The following is a 26432-nucleotide window of genomic DNA, read 5'->3' as shown; positions in this document are numbered from 1 at the left end:
GAAACGGGCCTGCTTTCCTTAGGTACTACTTAAGGAAGCATTAGGACTTAACCGCAGTTGGATTTGGTTTTGTCTTTGAGAATAAAGAATTAAAGTACAGTATTACCCATCCCACAGAATTATGCCACTGGAAATGCATGTTATTTTAAATCCAGAGGTAAGATTATCACTCAAAACAAAGTGGATCGACATTCTATTAGAATGTACAGAATCTGCTTTTGAAGTAAAATAAATAAATCCTAACAAATTGAAGGGCAGGGAGGGCAAATGGGGTAATTGGCAGGGAGAGTAGAAGGAAAACAACACCATGATGAAGCAACAGCCAAGGGAATGAAGGGGCAGCACAGCCGTGTGAACATTTGGCATGCTGAGTATTTTTAGGCATCTGTCTGTCTGCATCAATTGTGCTACTTTCAAAGCACATATCAAATTTAGAGAACATTGACACAGCACTAATATATTCTCTCTATGTGAATTGGACCTGAACTTTGATACAGCTGATTTTTCTTTTGTCTCCTGCTGTTGTGATAATAAGCTTTCTGCATTTCCTAGTCATGGGCACTCTTTCTTCCTTGAATTTCAGACCTGGGTTCTCCACTAAAATATGGACAACCCTAGCACACATTCTCAAAAGGAAAGGAATAAAAAACACCTTTGAGATGTGATCATGACATATTTATTTATATTAAAACCAATACTGCAGAAGCTAACAGCAAAAAATAAAAATAAAATGTGGTGGTGAAGTTGTGGGGGATCATTGATTTCTAGCCTGTAATGTAGCTGGACTTAGCATTGACTAAAAGAAGGCAGGAAATAGCATATGGGAAATGGGTGCAATGGGGGGGGGGAATTCATTATGAGCAGGAGGAAAGCTAATAATTAATAACAGATGGTAATAAATGGTTTATATGAGAGTATATTGGGGTTTTTCAGAAAGAAATGAAGGTCTTGATCACATAAGATACAAACAGCTTTCAACATGTGTCCATTGGCTGGTACATCTGGGCAAAGAAATGAAGAACCCTTTTATTTAAAATGTAGAAATACAAGATGGTTTTTTAGCTACTTACAAAATTTGGGTTTTTCCTCTACTCTACCATCTGTTCTGCTATGAGAAGCAACCACAATGGTCTTATAAAACACAATGGAGAGAAACAAGTTAACTGTGAAATGAAACTTGGTACAATCAGAGTCACATAAAGTGGATTTATGTTCAACAAGACACCTTTAAATATGTGCCTGGCCAGAGCAGGACAGCACAGTGTACCTTAAAAGTTAAAGCATAAACCTTCCTACTTCAGTTATAAACATACTTGGGAATCTGTGATGCCAGCTTCCACCCAAGAGACTGGGGCTGGGTGGGGGGTTGTGCAAAGATACGGATGCAGAGAAATCACCAGAAATGGATACCTTCCTTTGATCTCGTAGCACTAGCTATTCCAAGGGATAAAACCTAACAAAGTTCATCTAGGATAGAAGGGATGATGCGATCCGGTGCAATTTGTTTAGAACTTTTGGATGACTGACACCTAGTCTTAATATTGACTCAACCAAGTCCTTGGAGTGAAACAACTCGCCTATAATAAGAAGGGGAGGCCCTGATGGGGCTGCTGCGACTGGCTGCAGTTGGCATTGACCCATCATAGGGCACTGAACCTCTGCTGAGGAGGAACTGCTTCTATGATGTTTATCTGCACGCGATGCTTAATGGTACCCAGGAAACTTAGGTGCCACCTTCATTCTTGGCTAAGGTGTGCTGCCAGACCAGTGTCTCGCTTCCTTCCCTTGCCATGCTTCATTTCCACCCTCTGCACACACATTTGAGGCCACCGCCCATGGAGGATGACAACTTGCGCAATGGAGTGCAGCTGAGGTTACAGGGCAGCAAATGGCCCTGTTTGCGCTCGCACGATGCTTGTTGCATTGCTTCAGATCCCTCTTGCAAATGTAGGATTCATTTAGATTATGGCTGCATTTTTAAAAGGAAGGCTTTTCATTCCTGATAGCATCTGGTCAATCATTATTAAGTCGTGTATCTCTTAGGAACAGTTGGGACGTCTGCAGATCTTACATGATATGCTCCCTATTAAAGCACATCTAGGGGTTTTATTTTCCCAGGGAGAATAGTGAATGGAATTCTTATGAGCAAACCAGTATAAATACAATTTCATCAAAATCAGGACTGAAATATTTGTGTTATGCAATTTTCCTGGAGTCAGCACCTAACTCTGAACAGAACTGGACCCTGAGTCACGATCCGGATGTTTGCTGGACTGCTGCATTGTGATTTTGATTGTTTGCTTAAGCCTTTCAATTTCAGCGCTGTCTTTTATTTTTAAACGCTTGCTAAACAGCATTTTAAATTGCTCCTGAATCTTTTAAAAAATGCTTCTGAAGGGCATTTAAAAATAACTATTTTGTACTAACAATGAATTATTGCTTCAAAACAAACGATTAGAAACACTGCTGTAACAGCCAGTAGTGTAATATGTGATTGTGTTAGCTAGCTAGCAGAAACTGACAAAGGAGTGATTTTGACATCTGACATGCCCAGGTCATGATAAACCATGGTTTACTGGGACTTGAGAGAATGCTCTTGCTTCACTCCCCTGCCCCTGCCCCTAAGAATAAACAACAAACTACGATATCTGGCTTAGCACTATGTCCAAAACAAGGACTATAATTTCTTTCAGTCAAAGAAACCATGTTTGGTAAGCCAAGAACAAAGCTTGGCTTCAAATCCTGTTCTGTTAGGAGTGAAACAAACCACAACCTTCAGTTTGGACATACTGCTAAGCCAGGGACCATGGTTCATAGTTCCTATTCATGTGAGGAGTGACGAGAAAGCTGTCTAAACATTCACAGTAAACCACTAACTGTGATTTACCATGACATGCAAATACAGCCAGTGTTAGCTACTCATTGAGATGCCTCTTTCAAATGGTTCCTTGGCCATATACCGGTACTCTGTAGTAATGACATGTCACAGTTCGTTATCCAGGAAGCCTGTTTGGAGTTGCATCTGTGAGAGCAGGACTCCACAGGAATCTAGGAGGAAGTTTTGCAGATAGCAAATTCGTATGTAACATTTTCTCATAACTTACTTGGTGGATTTAATTCCACTCTATTGAGTGGGCTCAGAGTTGCTTGTTCCCAAATCATTATCAAATGAAATGAAATGATTTGAAGGATAAAAGAGGTTAAATGAAATGATTCTTTATAGACATAAAACCTTTTGAAACAACAATCTTGAACAACCATATCTTATTGTACACAATCTGTTGCAATAAGCATCAAAAGGGCAGAGTCAGCTACTTGTTTGTACTCAGTTACACATAAGGAGAACCAAAAGTGGTTTATCATTTATTTCTTTAACACCAGCCAATAAAATAAAAATTGCTTACAGCAGCTATATCAAGGAGTGTTCGACCACAAGGCCATTCTATACTGTCTACAACAGTGTTTTTCAACCTTTTTTGGGCAAAGGCACACTTGTTTCATGAAAAAAATCCCGAGGCACACCACCATTAGAAAATGTTAAAAAATTTAACTCTGTGCCTATATTGACTATATATAAAGTAATTCTCTTGAATAGGAATCAAATAAACAATTTTTTCCCACGGCACACCAGGCAACATCTCGCGGCACACTAGTGTGCCGCGGAACAGTGGTTGAAAAACACTGGTCTACAACTTGACTTTTCAGTGATCTTGGCATGGAAAACCAATCTTTTGAATGATTTGATGCATGTCCATACCACAAATCATCATTCTGTGCCAAAGCAGTTTTCAAAGTTCCCCCCAACCACCTTTTCCACGAGACAACAGTCCCGTGAAGAAAGAATGTGCGTTTCACTTCATGGATTTGGTCCTGAGACACAATCAGTGTGCAAGATGCATTTACAAAACTAAGTTCACCCACAGAAACCCACGGTAGAGGTCAATTGGATGCCACTGTATAAATATGACTGGTGCTGACTGTCTTTTACTCCCAGTTTGGAATGTGTGCTGTAGGTTGCCTGAAGAGTTCTCACGACTTTATAGAACCAAGTGGCACACATGTGGAATACATTTTCACTGAGTTGAATCTTACGGACAGAAACTGCAGCCAAATAACTCAGTTCTACAATAATATATCTTACTTCCAATGTATAAGGCTCAGGATTCTTTGGTACATGCCTAGATACTCTCACAAGTATATGCAAAACCAGACATACACACTTCACACATATCCTCAATTACAATCAAGCTAATGAGCCAATAAATCAAATCACAGGCTGCACCTCATTATTTTAGGCATCCAAGTTCAATTTGCTTACTAATGGCTGCATGGCTGCTTTTAATAGATGTGTTATTAAAAAGTAAACATAATGAATGAATAACTATTTAGGCATCATTACCCTATAAAGATGAAAAATTTCAAAGACTGCGGAACCCATGGAAGCTACTTACCGTATATACTTGAGTATAAGCCTAGTTTTTCAGCACACTTTTTGTGCTTTAAAAGCTGCCCTCGGCTTATACTCAAGTCAACCATTCCTTAAGAAGTGTACAAGAACGGCGGTTCTTTACTCTCCCCAGGCAGCTTGTTCCATTCCTGAACTGCTCACATAAATGCAAACTTTAGACCCCAGAAGGCAGAAAGCCTATCAGTTAAGGAAGTATTAAAACCCCACAGGTGCTCACTTTCCCTGGCTCCGCTTGAACAGGACAGGATCCCAGCCTTCTCTGTATAACACAAGGGAACATTGCGCTGTGGGTTAAACCACAGAGCCCTAGGGCTTGCCGATCAGAAGAATGGCGGTTCGAAACCTTGCGACGGGGTGAGCTCCACAGCAGCAAAGGAGGAAGAGGAAGGAGCAGCCCAAAGGGCTGCTTTGGGCTGCTCGTTCCTCCTCTACCACAGTGGCAAAGGTGAACCGGCTTATACTTGAGTCAATAAGCTTTCCCACATTTTCGTAGGGAAATTAGGTGCCTCGGCTTATGTTTGGGTCGACTTATACTCGAGTATATACGGTACTTTTTTTTTTGATTGTGGAAAAATGCTAATCATAAACTCAGATCGCAAACGTAAATTACACAAAGGAAAAGAGCTAGTAAAAGCATCATCAGGTCTATCCCAACTTCATGTTGATGTTGAATGAGCTGAAATGGCTAGTTTGTACACACATAATTGTTTGTCCCAAAATGAACTGTACAGATGAGGGAGAAATTCCTTACCCCCACCAATTTGGCGTATTTTGGGGTTTCTGAATATGTATACCCAAACAAGGTTTTGATTTCTCAGCGGCCTCATTTATCATTGCATTGTACAACATGGACACAGCGACATCCCAATCTTTAAATTTGTTGTGGCACCTCTAGTTCTCCTGCATTGTGACATGACAACATCACAGTGAAAGCATGCAGTTCCACAGGCCACCCAAAGCAAGGAACTTCATGAATGATCCTGCGTATGTACAGAGAGAGAAGTTATAGGAGGACCAGTATACTAAGGGGATTTTTAACGCTTTTGAGTGGAATTGCAACATTTTCTAGCATCGGTGGATCTTCATCTTTCCACAACCACATGGGCCAACTTTGACAGGTGGCCAGCCCCACTCACTTATCAATCATCTAATGTCATGATGGTATTTAGTGATTAACATGTGGATGATCCACCCATCATAGTGGGTCCACATGGATGGGGTGAGAGGTCTTCTTTGCCAACTTGTTTCTTATAGGGAACACACTAGCAAAGCAGAACCCAGGAGGGCAGGACACTCCGCTACGCAGCTGATGAGCAGACGGTTTCATCCTGCTTGCTGCAGAGGTCTGCTTTGCCAGCGAGCTCCCCACAGAGAATGTGCTTACAAAACAGCATGCAGCAGGATGACTCCCTGCCCTGCTCAAGTTGACATTCCCCAGTGACGTCAGCCAATGGACCAGTTGGTGTGGTTTGGGGGAAGTGGCCTCACAGGCCTAGTTCGACCTCATGGTGGGCCAAGATTGGTCTGTGGGGCCAGAGGTTCCTCATCCCTGCATTATAGCACAACTGGGCTGAACAGAAATGCCTCCAAGTCGATTATCTCTGATCAGTGGCAGGGATGGTGGTGGCAAGGCTGCAGAAGTGGTGTTAGTCTCAGATCAGAGGAAAGGATTCTATCTACTCATTCGGATGCTGTCTTGCCACCTGGTCCCCCTTCAATATTGCACTAGTTTTGAACCTCCAAGGGATTATTATTTCACTACAGTTCCTTTCCATCTGAAATAGTGTTGTGTCGAATCATTACTGTGTTTCCTCCTACCCCTTTGGACCTCATGAGTGCAGATAACATGTTCTTGCCACCTGGAGATTAGCTTCAGGGCCACTCTCAGACAATTTTGCACATCTTTAGCAGTTCACCCTTCTCTTCCTTCCCAGCTCTTACCATGTGGCGATGATGTATTGTGAGCCTAGTTTCAGATGTTCTCCAGCCTTTGGAGCAAAAGACTGCAGTTGGTTGTTAGCCCTGGTCAAGGCAAGGCATCCCACCCCCAAGCCTGTGCCATTCTGCCATTATTAATCCATCCCCCATGCAGTTCTTCAAAGCACCAGGAAGGATGAACGGGGAATCACACTGGATCTGGGGCTTGGCTCAGTGAGTTCTGCACATATCCATGAGCTTTGGGCAGTTGTCCACCTTTGCTATGTGCTGGCTCCAGCCATGTCAGCCAAGCAACTCCCAATGTTGTGATTAGGAAACATATTGCACCATGCTGTGGAACTCCCAAGACTTTCCACAAAAGCCAAGTGCTGGAGCATCATCGCATAAATCTGTGATACTTTTATTTGTCCGGATTTGTTTACTCTTCCAGCTTCTCTCCCAGGCCTCCCACTTGCAAATTCTTCTCAAAGCTGTTTAAGCAGAGCTAGACGGATAGATTCCTTTTGGAATCGCAAGCTCTTTCCCATATGTCTTATGTGAATCATCAAGCCTGAGACTTCTTGGTAGCCTAACCATTTTTGGAAATCAGTGCACACAGCATGTGGCGGTGAAACCTCTGTGCCCTTTTCAGTTAATATTGATTAGGTGAAATCAATAAAATTAAAGACACATGTGTGTGTTTTGTTGTTTTTTAAAAAAAGCACCACCACCTACAGAAAGCTGAGATGAATTTGCCCATACAGACGGCTTGCAAATGCTACTGATTCAAAAGTTAACTTTAAAAATAGTCAGCAAATGAAGTTTGCTTCAAGAAATAGGATATAAGCTGCCTTTGCATTAAGAATGAGCAACTTGCCTCTACCTCCATGCAGATGCCTACATAGAGAGCCAGTGTGGTGTAGTGGTTAGAGTGTTGGACTAGGACCTGGGAGACCAGGGTTCAAATCCCCACTCAGTCATGAAGCTCACTGGGTGAGCTTGGGCCAGTCACTGCCTCTCCTCTCAGCCTAACCTACCTCACAGATGAGAAGAAGAGGAACTATGTATGCCACCTTGAGCTGGGGGGGGGGGGAAGTGGGCTAGAAATGCCAAAAATAGGCCGCCATTGAAATGGATGGCAGCATCACAATGCTGCTGTAAACAAAGGGAAGCAGAACTTCCAGGCATTGCCCTCTGCAAACTCACTTTCCTCAAACATCATTCCAACATTTCAATTTTACCTGGAATTGTATTCTTTGGTTAATGTGAGGCACGTGGAACTGTTTCAGGAAACGCTCGTCTTTGCTCCAGAAAAGACGGATGTCAGAGATCCCGTACAGGATCATGGCCAGCCTCTCCAACCCCAGGCCGAACGCCCAGCCGATTTTGTTCTCTGCGCCAGCTGCAATTACACAAAGAAAACACACACGGCCTTAACGGGAGAATAAATGCAATAGTAAGATTGGCGTTCTAAAAGGTGGGATAAAAATCTATTAAATAAATGAATATTAAATACACAAATGAAAAGCTGTGTTTCCTAAAAAACCAAAACCAAAAATAGTTCATATGAGGGAACTTTTTAAAGAATCAGCCATGCCTGCTAATTTTATGCCTCATCCCAAAGAAAGGAAATATAGATCAGGAATAGCTAACATGGTACTGTGTTTCTCCTAAAATAAGACACCGTCTTATATTTTTTTCCCCTCAACAAAACACAGTATGGCTTATTTTCAGGGGGTGTCTTATTTTAACCGTGTTGCATCGGTACACTGCATAGCCACACCTCTCCAGGCTGTTTTAATGGGAGGTGCCGCATCACTATGGCTTATTTTCGGGGTATGGCTTATTTTCGGGGAACGGCTTATATTTTGCAAATGCATAGAAATCCTGCTATGGCTTATTTTATGGCTATGTCTTATTTTAGGAGAAACACGGTACCCTCTGGATGTTGCTAAACTGTAACTTCCACCAGCTCCAGTACCTCACAATGAACAGCACACAATCTGCAGAGGAAACTAATGGATCAAACATAGTGCAGTTAGTTCTTCATATGGGAAAAACCAGTCAAAACCACAAGCAAAATCCCAGAGCAAGGTACAGGTTGAAGGTCAAGGTTGGAAGCCTGTCGGGATACGGGTGACATTTCCAGATCAAACCGAGGTCACAAAGCAACCTTCCACTGAACACGTTGTTTCCAAAGTGGCAGCCAATTAGCGGATGCAGAGGAAAGGCTGCTTGAAATCCTGCCTGGCAAATTTCAAAAGCAGAGGACCCCGTTTCTCTTGGCTGACCAATGCACTGCAAGTCACTCTGCTCTAGGTAGGAGGGAAACATAACAGGTGGAATTCCAGTTCCGTTTCTCCCCCAGGCCCACCTGGGAAATAGCTGGAGGAAATGATGGCCTATTTGAGTTCTGACTACCAGGATGCGATTCTTTCAATATTGCCAATTGCTTGCTTTGGCAATCAGACTGTTTTCCCCTCACATGTGGTCAGATGCCTTTTTCTTTTTGGGACATCTGTGGCATTGCTTGTTCCTTAAAACATCTGATATCCCATGTGCGCTGCGTGGCTGTGAAGAAAGGTTGTTTTGGGGTTGCATAGAAGGCAGGCCTGTCCACGTGGATCAGCCCACAAAATCCAGACAATGGGAAACACTTCTAGATTAGCACTATTACTACTACCGAGTTAGTAAGCAAGTAGCTCCAGATAACTCAAGCAAAAGAAGCAACTTTGCAAATAATTATCATTGTTGGCAGTGCTGTTGTGCACCTAGATTAACTACAGAGATAAGTATCATCACCGCCGTTTAAAGGAGTGGATGACAAATGAAATGCCAGACTCCTATAATTCTATAATTACAGTGTAATGGCAATTAATGCAATCTTATTTCCTACTAGAAATTATGTGAAACGCTAAAGGGACCACTGTGCCTTTTAAGACTCGCCCTTATCATCAAGTTGCATCTCGTCTATCATTATCCAAAATATAGTTGAAAGACCAAAAAAAAAAAAAAGAGCCAAGCAAAAACAAACTTGGCAGGCAGCTCTTAATTGCCTGCTCCTTTCCTATCTATTATGAGGCCTGTCAGCAAATCTCAAAAGAAAAGCACAACGGTATGTGTTGACATTCGATCTCCACTCATCACTACAAGCCCACTTTGAGCATCAATCACATTTGTTAATAAGTGAAATGGTGTGAAATACCAACATTTTAAATTACTGGAATGCTGTTTCGCTATTGTCAAAAAATTCCAGAGACCTTTCTTTTTTAAAAAAAAAAAGGGGGGGGGAGACAATAAAGAAGAATTTAATCCATGCATTTCAGAGACAGGGGTGCCAATCATAACCATACACTGTCTTCCATATTTCCCTGTATGCAACTTGTCTTCCCTACTACTAGGCTTTGTAAAAGGCTATAGGAAATCCATCAGGATGAATACCGACAGCCAATACCAGAGGAAAGCATTCTGGTTGCCCCCCTCCCCCATGCTCCAGACTACAACTCTCATCAGCACCTGTCAGCATGGCCAATGGCCAGGAATGATGAGAACTACAATCCAGAACACCAAGAGGGAGCCAAGTTGCCTAATCTGGTCTACAGTGATTGGCAGCAGCTCTTCAAGGTTTCAGATAACCATCTTCCCAACCATTGTTGGTTTTATGTGATTCCCAGTCTGTCTCACTCATTTATCCCTGTGGTACAATTAGACTAGCAGCAATCAGGTTGGTGATGGGCACAGCTGATGCTTGCCTTGCGGGTTGTCTAGCCTGCAAAAGGACTCTGACTGCTAGAGGTAGCTGGTTTCTAGAAGCAACCTTACACCGTGTGGCAGGAGGTGCTTATATCCTTAATGAAGCTTGTTAAAAGTAAATTAGTCAAATATTCCAAGGCCTTAGCTAGACTCAGTTAGAGGGAAGACAGAAGAAGAGTGTTCAACGGAGAGTTATGAATCACAAAAAAACTTGTAACAGCACCTGTGACTGACCAACAGCAGTAAATCCTTCCTTTTTATTTGGATGGACATGTCTGGTCCAGTAGGGGGTAGAGCTAAAATATGATAGCTCTTCATTTGCTGAACAGCATCTGCTTAAAGAACTAAAAGGTTGATTACTTCAAACACAGCAGTCAAATTCATCTGGTGACCACCCAAAGAACAGTTACGAGCTTCAAGCTTGAGTCATCAAGGTAGGCCTCAAAATAAGCAAATATATTTATCGTTAGAAAACAGTTGACGTTTAATAACCTCAGCTCATGGATGTGCTTGGCTGCCACCATGCAAATGAGCTCATGTGGACCCAGGCATTTGAAAACAGAAGCATACCTACAAACAGTGATGTTAAGATCACAGATCAATTTTGTGCATGTCTGATATCACGTTACAGATCAATTTTGTGCATGTGTGATATCACATTACAGTGACCATGATTCACCTTCCCCAGTGCCTGGACTCACTCTACCCTGCACATGACCATCACATCAGCCTGAATGTTGGAATGGGCCCATTGTTTCAACCTGTGACTGCAGAATGACGCCAGCTGTTAAGAAGGAACCAGGTAGCAAATACAGGTAGAATCAATGTATTCTGACAAATAATAATCTTATACTAAAAATTCAAAGGCATTCATCAGAAGACATAAGAATAAAAGTTGACCTCTTTAAATATATATTTAGCCTACTGGCCATGTTCCAAATGCAGATCAGAGTGCTGCCAACAATTTATCATTCTTCTCTTCTCCCCTGACATGTCTTTACTTTTGACCTTTCAACATAGTTCATAAGTCAGTATTCACTATCTGAATAACAACCTAGACTCACTTAACATAGTTTTATGCCATAAAAAGCAAAATAACTTTCATTGGTATTAGGCTGTTAATAAAACTATGTACAACAGAACTTTGAACTGATCAACCAACCAAGCACCTTTCTTTTCATAAACCTCAAGTCACTGATGGTACCAGATTAACCATGAATTAATATGGCATTGTTTGTGCATAGCAATCCAGATCATTTGGAGGGATATGTTATGAGGACTGGGAATGTTAAATAAATGTGCTTTTATGACAATGCAGCAAAAAAATAGCTTGGGGGAAATCCTGCCAGCCAAAGGCATTGAAAAGGCACAGGAGAACAGAACAGGATGATGCCATGACACATAGTTCTTCCACATATTATTGTTGTTTTTGATTGTTGTTTAGTCATGTCCGTCTCTTCATGACCCCATGGACCAAAGCATGCCAGGCACCCCTGTCTTCCACTGCTTCCCACAGTTTGGTCAAACTCATGTTAGTAGCTTCAAGAACACTGTCCAACCATCTCATCCTCTGTCGTCCCCTTCTCCTTGTGCCCTCAATCTTTCCCAACATCAGGGTCTTTTCCAGGGAGTCTTTTCTTCTCATGAGGTGGCCAAAGTATTGGGGCCTCAGCTTCAGGATCTGTCCTTCCAGTGAGCACTCAGGGCTGATTTCCTTAAGAATGGATAGGTTTGACCTTCCTGCAGTCCATGGGACTCTCAAGTGTCTCCTCCAGCACCATAATTCAAAAGCATCAATTCTTCAGTGATCAGCGGGAAATAACTTGACCTGGGGATCATCAAGGGATGGGCTGTAGCTCACTGGGAAAGCACAAGCTTTGAACAAAAAAGTTGAGTCTCCAGCATCTCAAAACAGGACTAGGGCAGACCACACTGCCTCAGACCCTGGAGAGATATTGCCAGTGAGTAGATAGTTCTAGCTAGACCAGTGTTTCCCAAACTTGGGTCTCCAGCTGTTTTTGGACTACAACTCCCACCACCCCTGACTACTGGTCGTGCTAGCTAGGGATGATGGGAGTTGTAGTCCAAAAACAGCTGGAGACCCAAATCTGGAAAACACTGAGCTAGAAGCCTTGAGTGGGAAGCCTGTGGTCCTTCATATGATCTTAGGCTCCAACTTCCATCAGCCCCAGACAGCATGGCCAATGATCAGGGGTGGGAGTTTTAGCCCAACAACATCTTCAAGGCCACAGATTCCCCACCTCAAGCTAGATGGGGCAAATAATTGATAAAACAATTTCCTGAAATAACTGATACTGGAAAGAGTTATGAAAAGGATTAGTCAAAACAGGAGAAGGTAAGAATATCAGCAGCGGTCAAGTAGGACAAACAGGGCATCCGTACAGTTCTCATACCATTATCACATGTAAAACCAAGAAATGCATCTGAGTCTCTTTTGTGTGTGTTAATGCCACTAATGAATGTTGTAAACAGCAGAGAAAATTTGGGATGGGGGGGAATGAAATGTAGCTTTTAACCAATGTAGGTTTCAACTTTACATTGCAGACTGATTAAAACACAAACTTATTTAAGTTTCACGTTTGAAGATACCCTTAGGCTGTCCATAGTATATTTAGCTGGTGGACTGCTCTATCATTCCTTTGTGTCTCAAGCATTCCTGATCCAGCCTCATCTATTTTCATGTTCATTTAGGAAACAGTCGAGGTGAAGGTTACACAAGGGAGCAAAATGAAATTTGTGGCTTGTGTCCCTGGAGAACGAGCCAGCTCTCATTCGAGTTAGCCCTGGAGGTGTGCTCAAACCATCATGTTCTCTTTCACCTTGGATCAGAAATTGTTCTCCAGATGAAAGACAGCCAGATAAATAAGAGAAAATGCAATTAAATGTCTGCCGCTGTCACACAAAGTCACTATAGAGTATGACTCCCCCCATTTGCTTTGTGTTACGTTAGTTACATTCTAGAACTGCAGTAACTAAACGCCAGTTCAGACATTCTATCTTTTGTCCAAGTCAGCCATGTGCTCTACCTTGAGCTAACACAACTTGGGCGTAAGGACTGCCTTGCAGGATCAGACCAGGAGATTATTCAGCCCAGTCATGGGCAAGCTCCCAACTCAAACTCAGAAGCAAGCTGAGCCATTTCCTCCCAAACTGGAACATAGTACAGTGGTACCTTGGTTTACGAACTTAATCTGTTCCGGAAGTCCGTTCTTAAACCGAAACCGTTCTTAAACCGAGGTGCGCTTTCCCTAATGAGGCCTCCCGCCGCTGGTGCCCTTCCACCTTTCAGATTCCATTCTTTGACTGAGGTAAAGTTCGCAAACGGGGACACTACTTCCGGTTTTGTGGAGTTTGTAAACCAAATAGTTCATAAACAGGACTTTTATTAAACCAAGGTACCACTGTACAATTTACTTCTGAATTCAACCTACCCTATTCCTGTGAGCTCTAAAACCTCTGCCCTACCCTGACCTGCCAAATACCTGCCATCCTTCCTTCAGTTTGACTTACCAGACTGGCATTTGGGAGCCAGCAAACCACAGCAGGCAGTTGTAAGAAAAGGAGGGTGGTCTTTCCCCCTCTCCACCACCCACCCACCTGGCATGCTACATAGCCCCTGCAGAATGTATTTTCCCCAAAGGTCAATGAGATGCTACATCTTCAGCTAGATAATTTTTGGGGGAAAGCCCTGCTCAGGAGTTCACTTGTGCAATGAGAATCAAGTGAGGGAGACCAGGGGCATGCTGGCGGTATGCCTTCCCTGATATCTAACACAGCTCTGTTGGTATAGCATAAGACTCTTAATCTCAGGACTGTAGGTTTGAGCCCCATATTGGGCAAAAGATTCCTGCATCGCAGGGGGTTGGACTAGATGATCCTCGTGATCCCTTCCAACACTAGAATTCTCTGATGCTTTACAAATCCTCCACAAGCAGATGGAGGATGTTCTTCCAAATCAAGGCGTCTCCCCTAACTTGTGGAAGTTCCCCACGATTTTAAACCTTGCATATTCAGGGCTGTAGACTGCACATGTTTCTATGTATGTGTACATATGGAAAGACCTGGCTCCTAAACTGCTTCAACAGGCGGCAAGCAAGAATGTTCATCTTCTTCCCCAGTATAATGGTAAGGCATGTGCACACATAGATTTTATGCAGTTACATCTGGTTAATATAGCTACTGTTAGGACTGAAAACTAAAAAAGTAATCTATCAGTGGGTCTAGGTAGGGCTGCTGCTGCTTCAGATCCCCATTTAGCCTTTAAACTGATTACTTGATCTTCAAAGAACAATAATTTGTGTGTGTGTGTGTGTGTGTGAGAGAGAGAGAGAGAGAGAGAGAGAGAGAGAGAGAGAGAGAGAGAGAGAGAGAGAGAGAGAGAGGAGTGGGAGAGATAGAGATGTTCCGTTACTTGAAATGAAAACAGATATCTTCTTGCATGCACAGCAATGTCTCAAGGTGACTTAAACAGCTTCCTTTCACATCAAGAGCTGAGAGTTAAAACACTGCAGTACCTCAAAGAGCCAAAAGTCAGTGGCTTTTGGACAACAACTAGAGCAACCTAGCTGTTGACACTATCGTATCTTACGAGCTAAATGGGGCTTAGCCTATGTGGCACTGGGAAGGGGTGCACACATGTTGGTTTGGTGCATTATTAGATAACCATTATCTGGTTGCATGAACCCCCACCCCACCCGCCTGCATCATCTCCATATGCCAGATGACTGGGAGGGGAATGAGTCTTGCTTCATTTTGAGCACGACTTTGGAGAGAGGTGGAGCACCTCTCTTTTGCCACTTCCTCTTTCCTCGGTCTTTATAGGGAACTATGACCGGAGCAGCTTTTTAAGTTCAGCTCAGCACAGCACCTTGGAAAGAGAAGGAAGACCCTGTGAATTTGCCAAGCCCCCTATAGCTCAGTCAGCAGAGGGTGAGCCTTATAATCTCATGGCCGTGGGTTCAAGCCCCACTTTGAGTGAAAGATTCCTGCATTGCAAGGAGTTGGACCAGATGATCCTCATGGTCCCTTCCAACCCCACAATTCTGATTCTGTGCATGATTCTACGCATCAGTTCATGAACAGCTCTGCAGAAGGGTGTTCGCCACTGGCAAATGGACAGACTGGCCTGAAAAGAACCCCAGGCACTGCAGGAAGCTGTTGTCCAGCTATCTAAGCTGAAGCCCTGAAACACCAGATAGTATTGCAAGTACAGTAGTTTGCAAAATCAAAAAGAAATCCAGGGGTGGGTTGAGGGGAGCAATAAAAATGTGCCCGTGTTACAGCTGAGTAAACAAGGCAAACAGGGGGTGGGCATTAATAGGGTGCCCGTGTGTCCTACTGTATAGACCATCTGCTTTGTATGCAGAAGGTCCCAGATTCAGTCCCCACATCTGCAGGTAGTGCCGAGAGGGATTTCTGCCTGAGACCCCACAGAGCCACTGCTAGGCAGTGTAAGGCAGCTTCCCAGGTTCCAATGCTTCCCTCATGACTGGAAAACTTGACTTTTCGCTACCACCCAGTTGTAGTTGCAGCCAGCCGCCATTTTAAAATGGCCAGCATGCGAGAAATGATGCTTTGCCAGAGAATAAGACAAGGAAGGCTATATACAGAGATCTCAGGAATGCTGATGTGTGAAAAGTTTTGCATGTAGAGGAGTTAAGCAGCCAGGCCTCAAAATAACTCTAGAAAATCATAAAAGGGTTTCTAAGGCAGTTTCAGCAAAACTCATATAAGATATAATTTCTGAAACTACACACCTACCCACTGCGAAACATTAAGCCAGAGTTTTGAAAAGCTATTAAGAGGGATTGAAAGAACTTCCGATGGCACCTGTGACATTCACTTTCAGTGTTAATATCCTATTTTACCATGATGGCAGAGTAATAAGCTTTTAATTGAAAAGAATGCAATTATACTACAATGAAGCACTGCATTACGAATAAAAAAGCACATTGTTCTTTATGCTCATTGTTCTTAGGGTCACACTTGGAAGTTTGTGATCCATTACCAAGTGCAAAAGTTTCTACTCTGATGCGTTTCATATTGGAATGTTAGAGAGTCTATCTAGCACCTCCAATGTCAAACCATTATTCACAACATTTGTATATATTCCTTCTTAGGTAGCTCACTACAGTCTTGTGAGGTGCTTGAGGGTGAGAGAGAAAGATTTCGGGAAGGGCCATAGCTTTCCAGGTTCAAGCCCCAGTATGAATCTCACAATTTGAAACACTGGGGAACCACTCCCAATGGTATGACTTGGAATAAGGCAACCTATGTTCTACGTTCAATGCATGTTTTATCTAAGACAATTCCAGAGAGACTGTGGGTTTTAATTGAGGAGAGGTGTTGCACTTCCAATGCTTTAGTTCCTCTAAAATAGGCATCCCCAAAATCGGCCCTCCAGATGTTTTGGGACCATCATCCCTGACCACTGGTCCTGTTAGCTAGGGATGATGGAAGTTATAGTCCCCAAACATCTGGAGGGCCGGGTCTGGGGATGCCTGCTCTAAAACGACTCTGTGCTCACTTGTACAAAGCTTGTTCCAAGCAGCTAGTCCTAGATATCCTTTACACATGCGTCCCCTTTTATGAAAACAACTTTCCCCCCCTCCTGCTTAGGGTTTTCCCATTCAGTCAAGTCAAACTGCCTTCTTTCAGTTAGCACACTGCATCATTTCCAAACTCATTAGCTTCTTGACCCTATTGAAGAGACCAAGTCGCACCAGAGTTTTCAAGGTATACCAAGCATCTCCCAAGACAAGAGAACAACTGTGCATGACACTCCTTTATCAAAGGAAGTGGTTTGCAAACTTCCTGCTCCCAACTAATCCTTTCCACACTGTTTTGTCGGCTGAGGACTCCCTGTGAATTTGCCCCAGAACCATCCTTCCCAGAAGAGGATTCTGGGACCTACTGGGCCTCGCCAGAAATTGCATAATCTTGCTCCATCCGCTCACGATGGCAAGAAGGGAGCCAGTCTGTAGTGAGAAAGACAAGCCAGAGGTCTCCTCCAAGGTAATGTGGAGAGGAGGATTAACCTCACTCCCTCACCAGCTCCAAAGTTCACCAAACCCTGTGGCTTGTTATGGCTCTTGCTGGGCACAGTCACAAAGCTATAGCCGTCCTCCATCTCCATCTCATAGCTGAAAGAGACACAGAGGCACCTATCCACCAGGTAGGGACAGAGCAAGCCCTTCCCATTCTGAGCTTGCAGTACTTGTAGGGAAAGGCAGAGGCAAATCAGCTTCCAGTGCCCCTTTGGCAGGTGTTCTGCAAGCTTGGGACACTGGTCAGAAGGACACAAAAAGAGAGACTTTGCAGAACTGGCGAAACTGACAGGAAGAATCCGGAACCAGCGATACCAAGCATTCCAAAAGGACTGGAATAAATTTATATTACATTTGAAAGACAACTGCAAGCAATTACCGGTAACATCATTAGCAGGGTTATCTGAAGATCTGTAAGATGAAATTGCTACCTATTCAGGTGGAGTAATTTAATATTTTAGGTAATGATACAACAAGGATAGGAAACGAAGTGAAATGTAAAGATGTAAAGTTTAATTTTGTGAATAGGAGGGAGGGAGGGAAGTTGTTAGGCTCAGTTGAGCCAAAGAGATAAAATAAGAGGATATGATGTTACGTAATGTGATAATTTAAAAACAAAAACAAAGAGAGAAAACCTCTGCCCCCTGCCCACCCTTCTGAATAGTTGGAAGAAGGTTGGTTTCCTGCCCCTTATTTCAGTTCCAAACTTAGAGCCAGACAGAGCAGGAAATTCCCCCTGACTTTGTGCTGCCTTTCAAAGACCTAGCATGAGGTCAGGGACAAGACCTGTCCTCTTGTGGTGAGGGTGGGGGGCTCTGTCAATAACACATTTTTGATGGCCGGTATGACTAGCGCTGTGGTCTAAACCACTGAGCCTAGGGCTTGCCGATCGGAAGGTTGGTGGTTTGAATCCCTGCAACGGGGTGAGCTCCCGTTGCCCCGTCCCAGCTCCTGCCAACCTAGCAGTTCAAAAGCACATCAAAGTGCAAGTATATAAATAGGTACCGCTCCGGCGGGAAGGTAAACAGCGTTTCTGTGCACTGCTCTGGTTTCACCAGAAGCGGTTTAGTCATGCTGGCCACATGACCCATAAAAACTGTCTGCGGACAAACATCGGCTCCCTCGGCCAGTAAAGTGAGATGAGCGCCACAACCCCAGAGTCATTCACGACTAGACTTAACTGTCAGGGGTCCTTTACCTTTACCTTTAGGACAAGCCAAAATGTGTTGCTTCCTGGTCTTCTCCTATAACCCAGCATAACATGAAAACATTTATTAGGACACACATTGCATGGAAAGATCACAGATGACGGTAAGTTGTGTTTAAAATGAAGTTTGCCATCTCCACACTTATCTGCTCATTGAAGAACCTCAGGCTTCCTTGGAACACAGTTTGAAAATGACAGATGCAAAGACTTCATCCAGTAGCATAAACTCTTCCTTTTCCCTAGATGCATGCATGGAGTTGCTGTGCTTAGAAGCCTCTAAGTTCACCACTAGGCCTGGCAAACTCGGCATTAACTACTGTGGCAGAGAAGTTGCCTGTCAGAATGTAGCTAAAACTGGAATAATTCCAACCATAAACTGGCAGCTAGTCAGATGAGGACCCAATTTTCTTAAGGATGATTCAAACAAGCTGGCTTATGTTTAGAGAACAAGGTTAGAAAACACTACATACAATGTGAAATGTTTAAGCTTTGCACTGAATATGGATTATCATTAGGTGTCAACAACAGTAATTAGGCAATTGATTAAGCCATGTACTAATTGTATGCTAGACTGACCAAACAAGCATGCAAATTTATTTGGCTATTAAAGAGATGTAAAGAAATATGGATTTTCAGTCAGTCAACGGCAAGCTTTTAGAGGTGGGTGTTTTGTCCTTTGGGGTAGACGTTTGAACCTCTGATCGTTTTGGAAAGGAAAGTTAACATCTGTGACCCTCCTACAACAAGAAAGGTATGGAGCTCATTTTATCTGCTGCCTTGCAGGCTGGTTTCTCAGCATGAGAAAGAATATGGGAATCTCAATGAAGATGGACTAATTAGGAGACTTCCTTTCCCTCAAAGCTATGAGGAGGCACTCCGCCTCTTGGTCTATGAAGCCCTTTCACAGAGAGGGGTTAGAAAGAAGCTCAAACCTCTTTGGTAGCTGTCCACACAGAAACTATTAAACTGTCTTATACAGAGCCCTTCACCATATATGGGCCATCTAGACCAGAAGTCACAAATTCTGGGGTCCCAAGGACACATTTTCAAAGTGGATAAATTGTTATGTGTACCACCCACACAACCAAGCACACACAACTTATTACATTTGCTACAATAAAATGATTTCCATGCCCTATGCGGAGATGCCGGAGATGTTCCATCCCTGATAGAATGATGGGAGGAACCAGCTAGGGAATAAGACTCAGAACCCAAGGAGCAGTGGTGGGACAATGACAAGTGGTCAGAAGGAGAAGAGGGAAAAGTTGGGGAAGAGGAGGTGTTGGAAGCTGAATGGGTAACAGGGTTTAGTGAGCTGGGAGAGTGTGGCAGAAAGAATTCCAGAATCAGAGGCAGAAGCTGAAACAGGTGAGTGGGATGAGGGCAGAGGCAGAGATGAGTCAGGCTAGTGAAGAGTCACAAGTGTCTCTCCCTCCTGCCACAAAAAGCTCCCCTCCCCTCCGGTCTCCCAGAACCAGAAGAGGGATGAAAAGGGCAGGGGAGAGGTTGGCAGCATGCAGGTGCAGTCTCCGATTGCTTGGAGAAACACCCTGGAGAGGAAGGGTCTGCGACACGCCAGCCCTTTCTACAAAAGCAAGCCATAAGTGGCAGCTTGTGGATTAACTTGAGCCTGGGAGTAGCCCCTGTGATCCTCCAACTATTATTGGACTTTCTCACTTCAGCCCCAGTCAGCACAGGAAATGATGGGTGCTGAAGTCCAACAGCATCTAGAGAGCACCACACTGACTCCCCCTGCCCATTTGTCTAACCTCTCTTTTCCTAGGTAGAACTAAAAGAAAATGCTTCCAGGTTTGGTACCAGAGAAAACCTAGAGAGACAGAACCATTGCTGCATCTTACTTGGTAAAATAAGGCTCTCCCCTATAAGCAAATTACTTACACACAGGATTGCAAATATATATTAATTTGGTTCAACTGTGCAAGATTTATTAGGCTAGAATATCAAATGCTTTCAGGCTACTGTACTTTGGGCTTGAGCTATGTGAAAAGGCACTGATAAAATAGAATTATGAAGCCCCAAAAGCATTTAATAATCACAGAAACGAAGCACATGCACTAATAAAATTAACGTTAATAAACTAGGGCAATGCTGAAACAAAGGAAACAGCTAGACAGGCAAAATGCTGCAAACCTGCTCCTTCGGGGTTGCATTTTCAATTCAACTTTCTCTTCTAGCATTTTACTTCATACAGTAAGGGTTGTGGGTTTTGTTACTCTTTGACCTGTGTAACATAGGCATTAGTTACAAGGCAGTGTGCAGGGGAAGTCTCTCAGCAGGATCCCCATTTGCAGCTGCAAGCAGTCAAGTAGCTACTTAGTACAGAGTATCTTTTGGAAGAAAAGCTCATGAATCAACCTTCTATCATTAAAAGTGTTTTAATGGTGAGAAAAGGGCTTATACTGCACTTACTCAGGCTGATACTTAAAGGTAGTGAAGCCTAACAAACTGAGCAGAAGACTCCTGCAAGTATTTCAGGGTTTAGCTTTGTACATACCAGATTGCATTGCATTTAAAAAGACAAAGAGAGAAGGTGTGTGTGTGTGGAGGTAATGGAAAAGGACAAATTACTCCTGACTTTCTGTCTGTTACAGGATCCCTCATTCACACAAGGACATTTTTGGAGACCGGAAGGCAAAAGGTAAAAAAAAAAACACCTAAAATCACCGTTAAAGCTCCTGTCTTGAAATATCTGAAAAGTATTGTTCCACCACAGAAGATGGTTGAAGTTATTTTGTGTGTTTGTGTCCTGGGGGGGGGGGAGGGGAGGGAGGAAATAGGGACAGGAGGATTTAAAAAATCAAGGACAAAAGAGGAAACTCACTGATGGGATCTAAAGAGGAAGGTGCACTAAAAGCTGTGCATTTAAGTGTTTTGAATTTGGGGGATTCTTTTAAAAGAGAGCTTAACTCTTGTTAAAAATTCTGGCATTAAAGTTTTTGGGTGGGCTTTCTTATACAGTATATCTATTCTTACAATGAAGGTAAATGGTGCTGTTATAGGATTGGGGGGGGGGGGTTGCAGTAGACGGAACTGCTGAACTGTTAAAACCGGTTTCTTTGTAAGGTTAATGGCAATAGCAGGCTTCCTCAACCTCGGCCCTCCAGATGTTTTTGGCCTACATCTCCCATGATCCCTAGCTAGTAGGACCAATGGTCAGGGATGATGGGAATTGTAGTCTCAAAACATCTGGAGGGCCGAGGTTGAGGAAGCCTAGGCTATAGCAAGGCCTGGAAGCACTATCTATATTTTGCATGACTTATTGTAAACAGCCCTGTGATCTTTGGATGAAGGGATGAAATGAAATTTAATAAATATAATAAATAAATGGCTTAAAGAGTGAGCCATGCTGTCATAGAGACAAACAGGTGGGCCTTTTCCTCCCCTCATCTGGCTGGATGCCAAATACAATTAAAAACCATGCAGCATCTAGTACTGCACATTACAATTGCTGCAACAGGGAGGAAAAAAATCATTAAGTGGTCTGCTAAGACCTTCTGCCATTTTCAAGTGGTCCGTGGGGAAAAGTTTGGGAATCACCTTTCTACATTGAATGACAGCTGGTCTCCAGTGTGTCACAGAATCCTAAAATTATAGAGTTGGAAGGGACCCCCAATGGTCATCTAATCCAACCCCCTGCAATGCATGAATCTCAGCTGAGCATCTCTCCCAGCCGTAACTAAAGCTGCAGGCATCTGGGACCTCCTGCGTGCAAAGCAGATGCTATGACCTCTGGTCTGCAAATGCAGTGGTGGTTTTACTGAAGGTGATTGTGTTGAAGGGAAGCATAGAATTAAATTAAAATCGAATTTTAATTTAATTGCATATATAATTTTAATTTAATTGCATATATAATGCAAGAAGGCACCGACGAAACAGAGAAATCTAGATCCCAATTCTGCTCTTTCCATTGCGACCCTTTGCCAGCACCCAACTGCCCTTTGACTGCCTTGCTTATTTGATGAAGTCAGCTTTCGTCGAGCACCCCTCATCGCTTCAATGCAAGTGCCAAGCCCCTCCCAACGGGTGCCTCATTTTCCCCGGAGCCCTCTAGTCGCACCTGTGCAGCAATTACCATATTTACTCGAGTCTAATGCGCCATCGAATTGAATGCGCACCTCAATTTTCAGAACTTTGAAACCAAAAAAAGTATTTGCTGGCGAATGTAAACGTGCCATCAAATCGGATGCAGACCTTAATTTCCGCAGCGTGATTTGGTTGGCCAAAAGAGGTGAGCATTAGATTCAAGTAAATACGGTAATAAATGGTAATGTATGCCGTCTGTCTCCCTCATTTCTGTACAGTGTAAATATTTTATGAGTTTGAGAATGGCACTGAAACCTTGTTGGAGGACTATTGTCTTGCAAGCCTCTCGGTACGTTGCCAAAGAAGGGCACTCCTGCCTTCCATGGTTGTATACGTGCATGCACACACAATCCAATCACAGTGTGCAGAAAATCTCAACAGAAGTCGTGACACCCCTTCCCCTAGGCATCAGTGTAATGCTATTGCCCTTGACACCTACAGTCTCAAAAGACTGAGACCTTCTAACAAACACACGTCATTTATTTCTAGTTCAGAGTTTTAGATCGGTACTCAGCAGAAAGCTGGTTTAACTGGATATTGCCGAGATGCACCATCAAAATCAAAGCCTTTCAAAAATGAGACATCGTTCACGTTAATCAACCACTGAATGCCAACAATTACTTACAGCACTGTCAGGCCACCATCAAAATCAAATGGTGAATGTCAACAATGTCCAGTTCGGATTCATAGGAACACACTTCGTCAGGATTTTGATGAGTAAAACTAAATTACAACAGCCGTCTTTACTCTTTTAGAGTAAAATTGATTGAAATAATTTATGAGGCATTGTTGCTTGCTGCATGCTCTGTTTTTGGCTTTGTTGGCTATAAGCAACATAGAAAATGTAAATCAATAAATTAGCATACCCCTCCATCATTTGACATCATCTTTTGAGTTCCAAAGCCAAACTCTGTTATTTTACACTGCAAAGCTCTTCACAACTATCCCTATGGAAGTATCTAAATGGACAGTTAGGTAAGCAGGACAGAAGAGGCACTACTTTCCCATTCAGTAAAAAAAATAATTGTTGGGGGGGGGGCCCTCTGCGGTGCCCTGCAATATCAAAGAGCACTGAGAATGCCATAACTGCATTAAAAAAACCTACCTGTGTTGTGTTTTTAGCCTGTTCCACAGATTACAGTTCCACAGAACTCAGTGAGACCCCCTGAGAATTGAGACCTGTTTATCCGGGTTCTGTTTCTTTGTCCCACTAGTGTCCTTTTCATCCATTCTACACATCTGGTAAATGGAGAGGCATCACATAACCTTGAGGTCATGTCCCACCCCCTCAACATCCATGAATTTAGCATGGATTAAGGCTGGGTGATATATTGTCCAAAACCCAGTCTGAAGTCCATAGTGTGCTATTGGTTTCATAATTTTTGACCTGGCAATGTATCACGAAACATGATGTGTCTGTGTGCTATGCAAAAATCACAATGTGGGGAAAAACTGTGAAGCCAGCAAATGCCTCTACATAGCTCCATCCTTATTTCAGACATTGTGATACAGTGGTACCTTGGTTGCCGAACTTAATCCGTTCTGGGAGTCCGTTTGACTCCCAGAATGGTTCAAAAACCAAGGCGCGGCTTCCGATTGGCTCAATTGGAAGCGGCAGAAGCCGTGTCAGACGTTCAGCTTCCAAAAAACATTTGCAAATCGGAAAACTTACTTCTGGGTTTGCGGCGTTTGGGAGTCAATTTGTTCGGGAGCCAAGCTGTTCGAGAACCAAGGTACCACTGTATATCAGTATATTGCAATGATGAAAATCAGATATTGTCCAGCCCTAGCATGGATGTCTACCTAGGAGCAGCTGAACATGTGGATGTCAAGGGACTGGGACAACCATTTTACCTATGGACACCTCCCAAGGAAAGGGCTTAGATTTCAGTAGAATCCAAGGGGAAGTTTCTAAAGTGATTAATTTATTAAATTTCTACCACATGTTCTCAATGCAGTAGAGCATCCACAGCAGCTGCAATAAGTTTCAGTTGCTTCCTCTCAAAACCTGCCATACCTAGACATCAAAGAATGAAGGTGCTGCTTCCTTTACAGACACAATCTCTCTCAAATATGCCTTCCATCATAGGTGCCAAGTCCTGGGGCCCTGGGTGCTCAAGCACCCACAAAATTCCCCATGAAAGGGTTGGGCACCCACAAATTTCGGGCCATGCACACTGCAGGACACCCACAGTTGCGGGGCCAAAGCTGGCACCCCTGCCTTCCATCAAGAGCTATTTGGGTGAGAACAGCCTAAAGTGAAAACTGCAGGACATTTGTGCTTTTTCTAAAAACACTTCTTCCTTCCTTCCTTCCTTCCTTCCTTCCTTCCTTTCTTTGGCAAGGCTGGATGTTCCTCAGACTGATAAAGGGCTGTTCCAAAAAGCATCAAGATTTCTGTATGTGAATTCCCAATGGTATGAGCTGACAAAGCTCCGTAAAACAATTTGGGTCCACAAAGCTTGAAGTAAGCAGGATCTCAAAATAAATACCGTACAACAGCTCACTCTCTGCAAGCGGTTAGCTTTATTTGGTTCTGAGTGGAAGGGGGGAAATTAAAGCAGTCCCCAGATCTATGAGACTCTGCAGACAAGTTCTTCACAACATGCCATTGGCTTTTATAGCCATCACCTACAAACCCAAGGAAAACGGTGAAATAAATAAGCCAGAATTGGACTCCTTGGGAACATTTGAGGAATCCACATTTATTCTTCCAGAATAATGTAGAAAGCAGCACATACCACTAATGGATGACAAAAATCAGTTTTGGAGAAAGGGGTGGAGAGTGATTAATGTCCCTGACTGCGCCTCTCAAAATCCTCTTCATTGCAAGAAGCATTTTGTATTAGGTTTCGTTGTTACAGATAACCTTGTCATTTTGCTTAAAATAAAGTCTAGGCTATTCATATCGTCTCAACCCGCTCAGCGTCTCACCACCTGGGAAACAAATTTGACTTTTCGAAATGTGGCATATTCCTCAAAATGAAGGAGGAAACATGATCCTTGCTTTTCATTAGCCCTACCGATTTCTGGAGAATCACTTGATGTGTGCTTCCTGCTCTACCCCCTGCAGCGATCTTTTAAGCTTTTTAATTAAACTACCCTTGTGGTTTGTGGCTTAAGTCCAATTCAGGTGTTGCCTGGGTGAAAAGGTAACTGCACAATGGCTGTGGGGTCACCAATATCTGCAAAAATTAATGATGTGGTTAATCTGACCTACACTGGGATCTTCCATGCCAGCACCACCAGCACCACTTAAAAACAAAAAAGTTCTGCCTACACTCTGAGATCATATACCGGTAATGGCAAAGACACCACCCACTTGGGTTTTTATCCCCTCCCTCGTTTCCATCTTCCGCCTTCACCCCACCCTGTCCAGCAGTGCCCTCAAAGAGCAGCTGCTATTTGCAACAGCCAACGTTCCTGTCATTCTTAAAACTAGCAAGGTGGTTTGTTAATCTTGCATACAGGCCTGCTCTTATTTTTAATTTAACTTTGTTAGCAAGCCTTCAGAACATGTGTGCTTTTATATCTGGTTCCTCCACCCCACCCCACCCAGACCATGCCAACAACAAATTCTGTACCAAGGGGATTCGAAATCTGCACTATAGTATACCTTATGTTCACTCTGAAGAAGAATGGTCTTAAATCACTCCATGTGGTGACAGTTGTATACTCAGTGTCTGCATAGCAGATTCGTTACATCTGTGTTTTCCAAACTTAGGTCTTCGGCTGCTTTTGGACTACAATTCCCATCACCCCTTGCTAGCTAGGGATGATGGGAGTTATAGTCTAAAAACAGTCGGAGACCCATGTTTGGGAAACTTGTTGTTGTTGTTGTTGTTGTTCAGTCGTTCAGTCGTGCCCGACTCTTCGTGACCCCATGGACCAGAGCACGCCAGGCACGCCTATCCTC

General features: G+C 43.3%; 1 protein-coding gene across 1 annotated transcript in view; it reads right to left on the bottom strand.

The window, feature by feature from the left end:
• Positions 1–26432, bottom strand: part of FARS2 (phenylalanyl-tRNA synthetase 2, mitochondrial) — a 190507-nt gene that overhangs the window by 66148 nt on the left and 97927 nt on the right. Inside the window, exon 6 of the mRNA XM_033154506.1 lies at positions 7627–7787. Coding sequence (XP_033010397.1) covers positions 7627–7787 — 161 coding nt within the window. The remainder of the gene's footprint in view (positions 1–7626; positions 7788–26432) is intronic.

This window comes from Lacerta agilis, chromosome 7 (assembly GCF_009819535.1).
Source record: "Lacerta agilis isolate rLacAgi1 chromosome 7, rLacAgi1.pri, whole genome shotgun sequence".
NCBI lineage: Eukaryota > Metazoa > Chordata > Lepidosauria > Squamata > Lacertidae > Lacerta > Lacerta agilis.
Note: the sequence above shows the minus strand (reverse complement) of the source record. Positions and strands in the feature narration are given on the sequence as shown.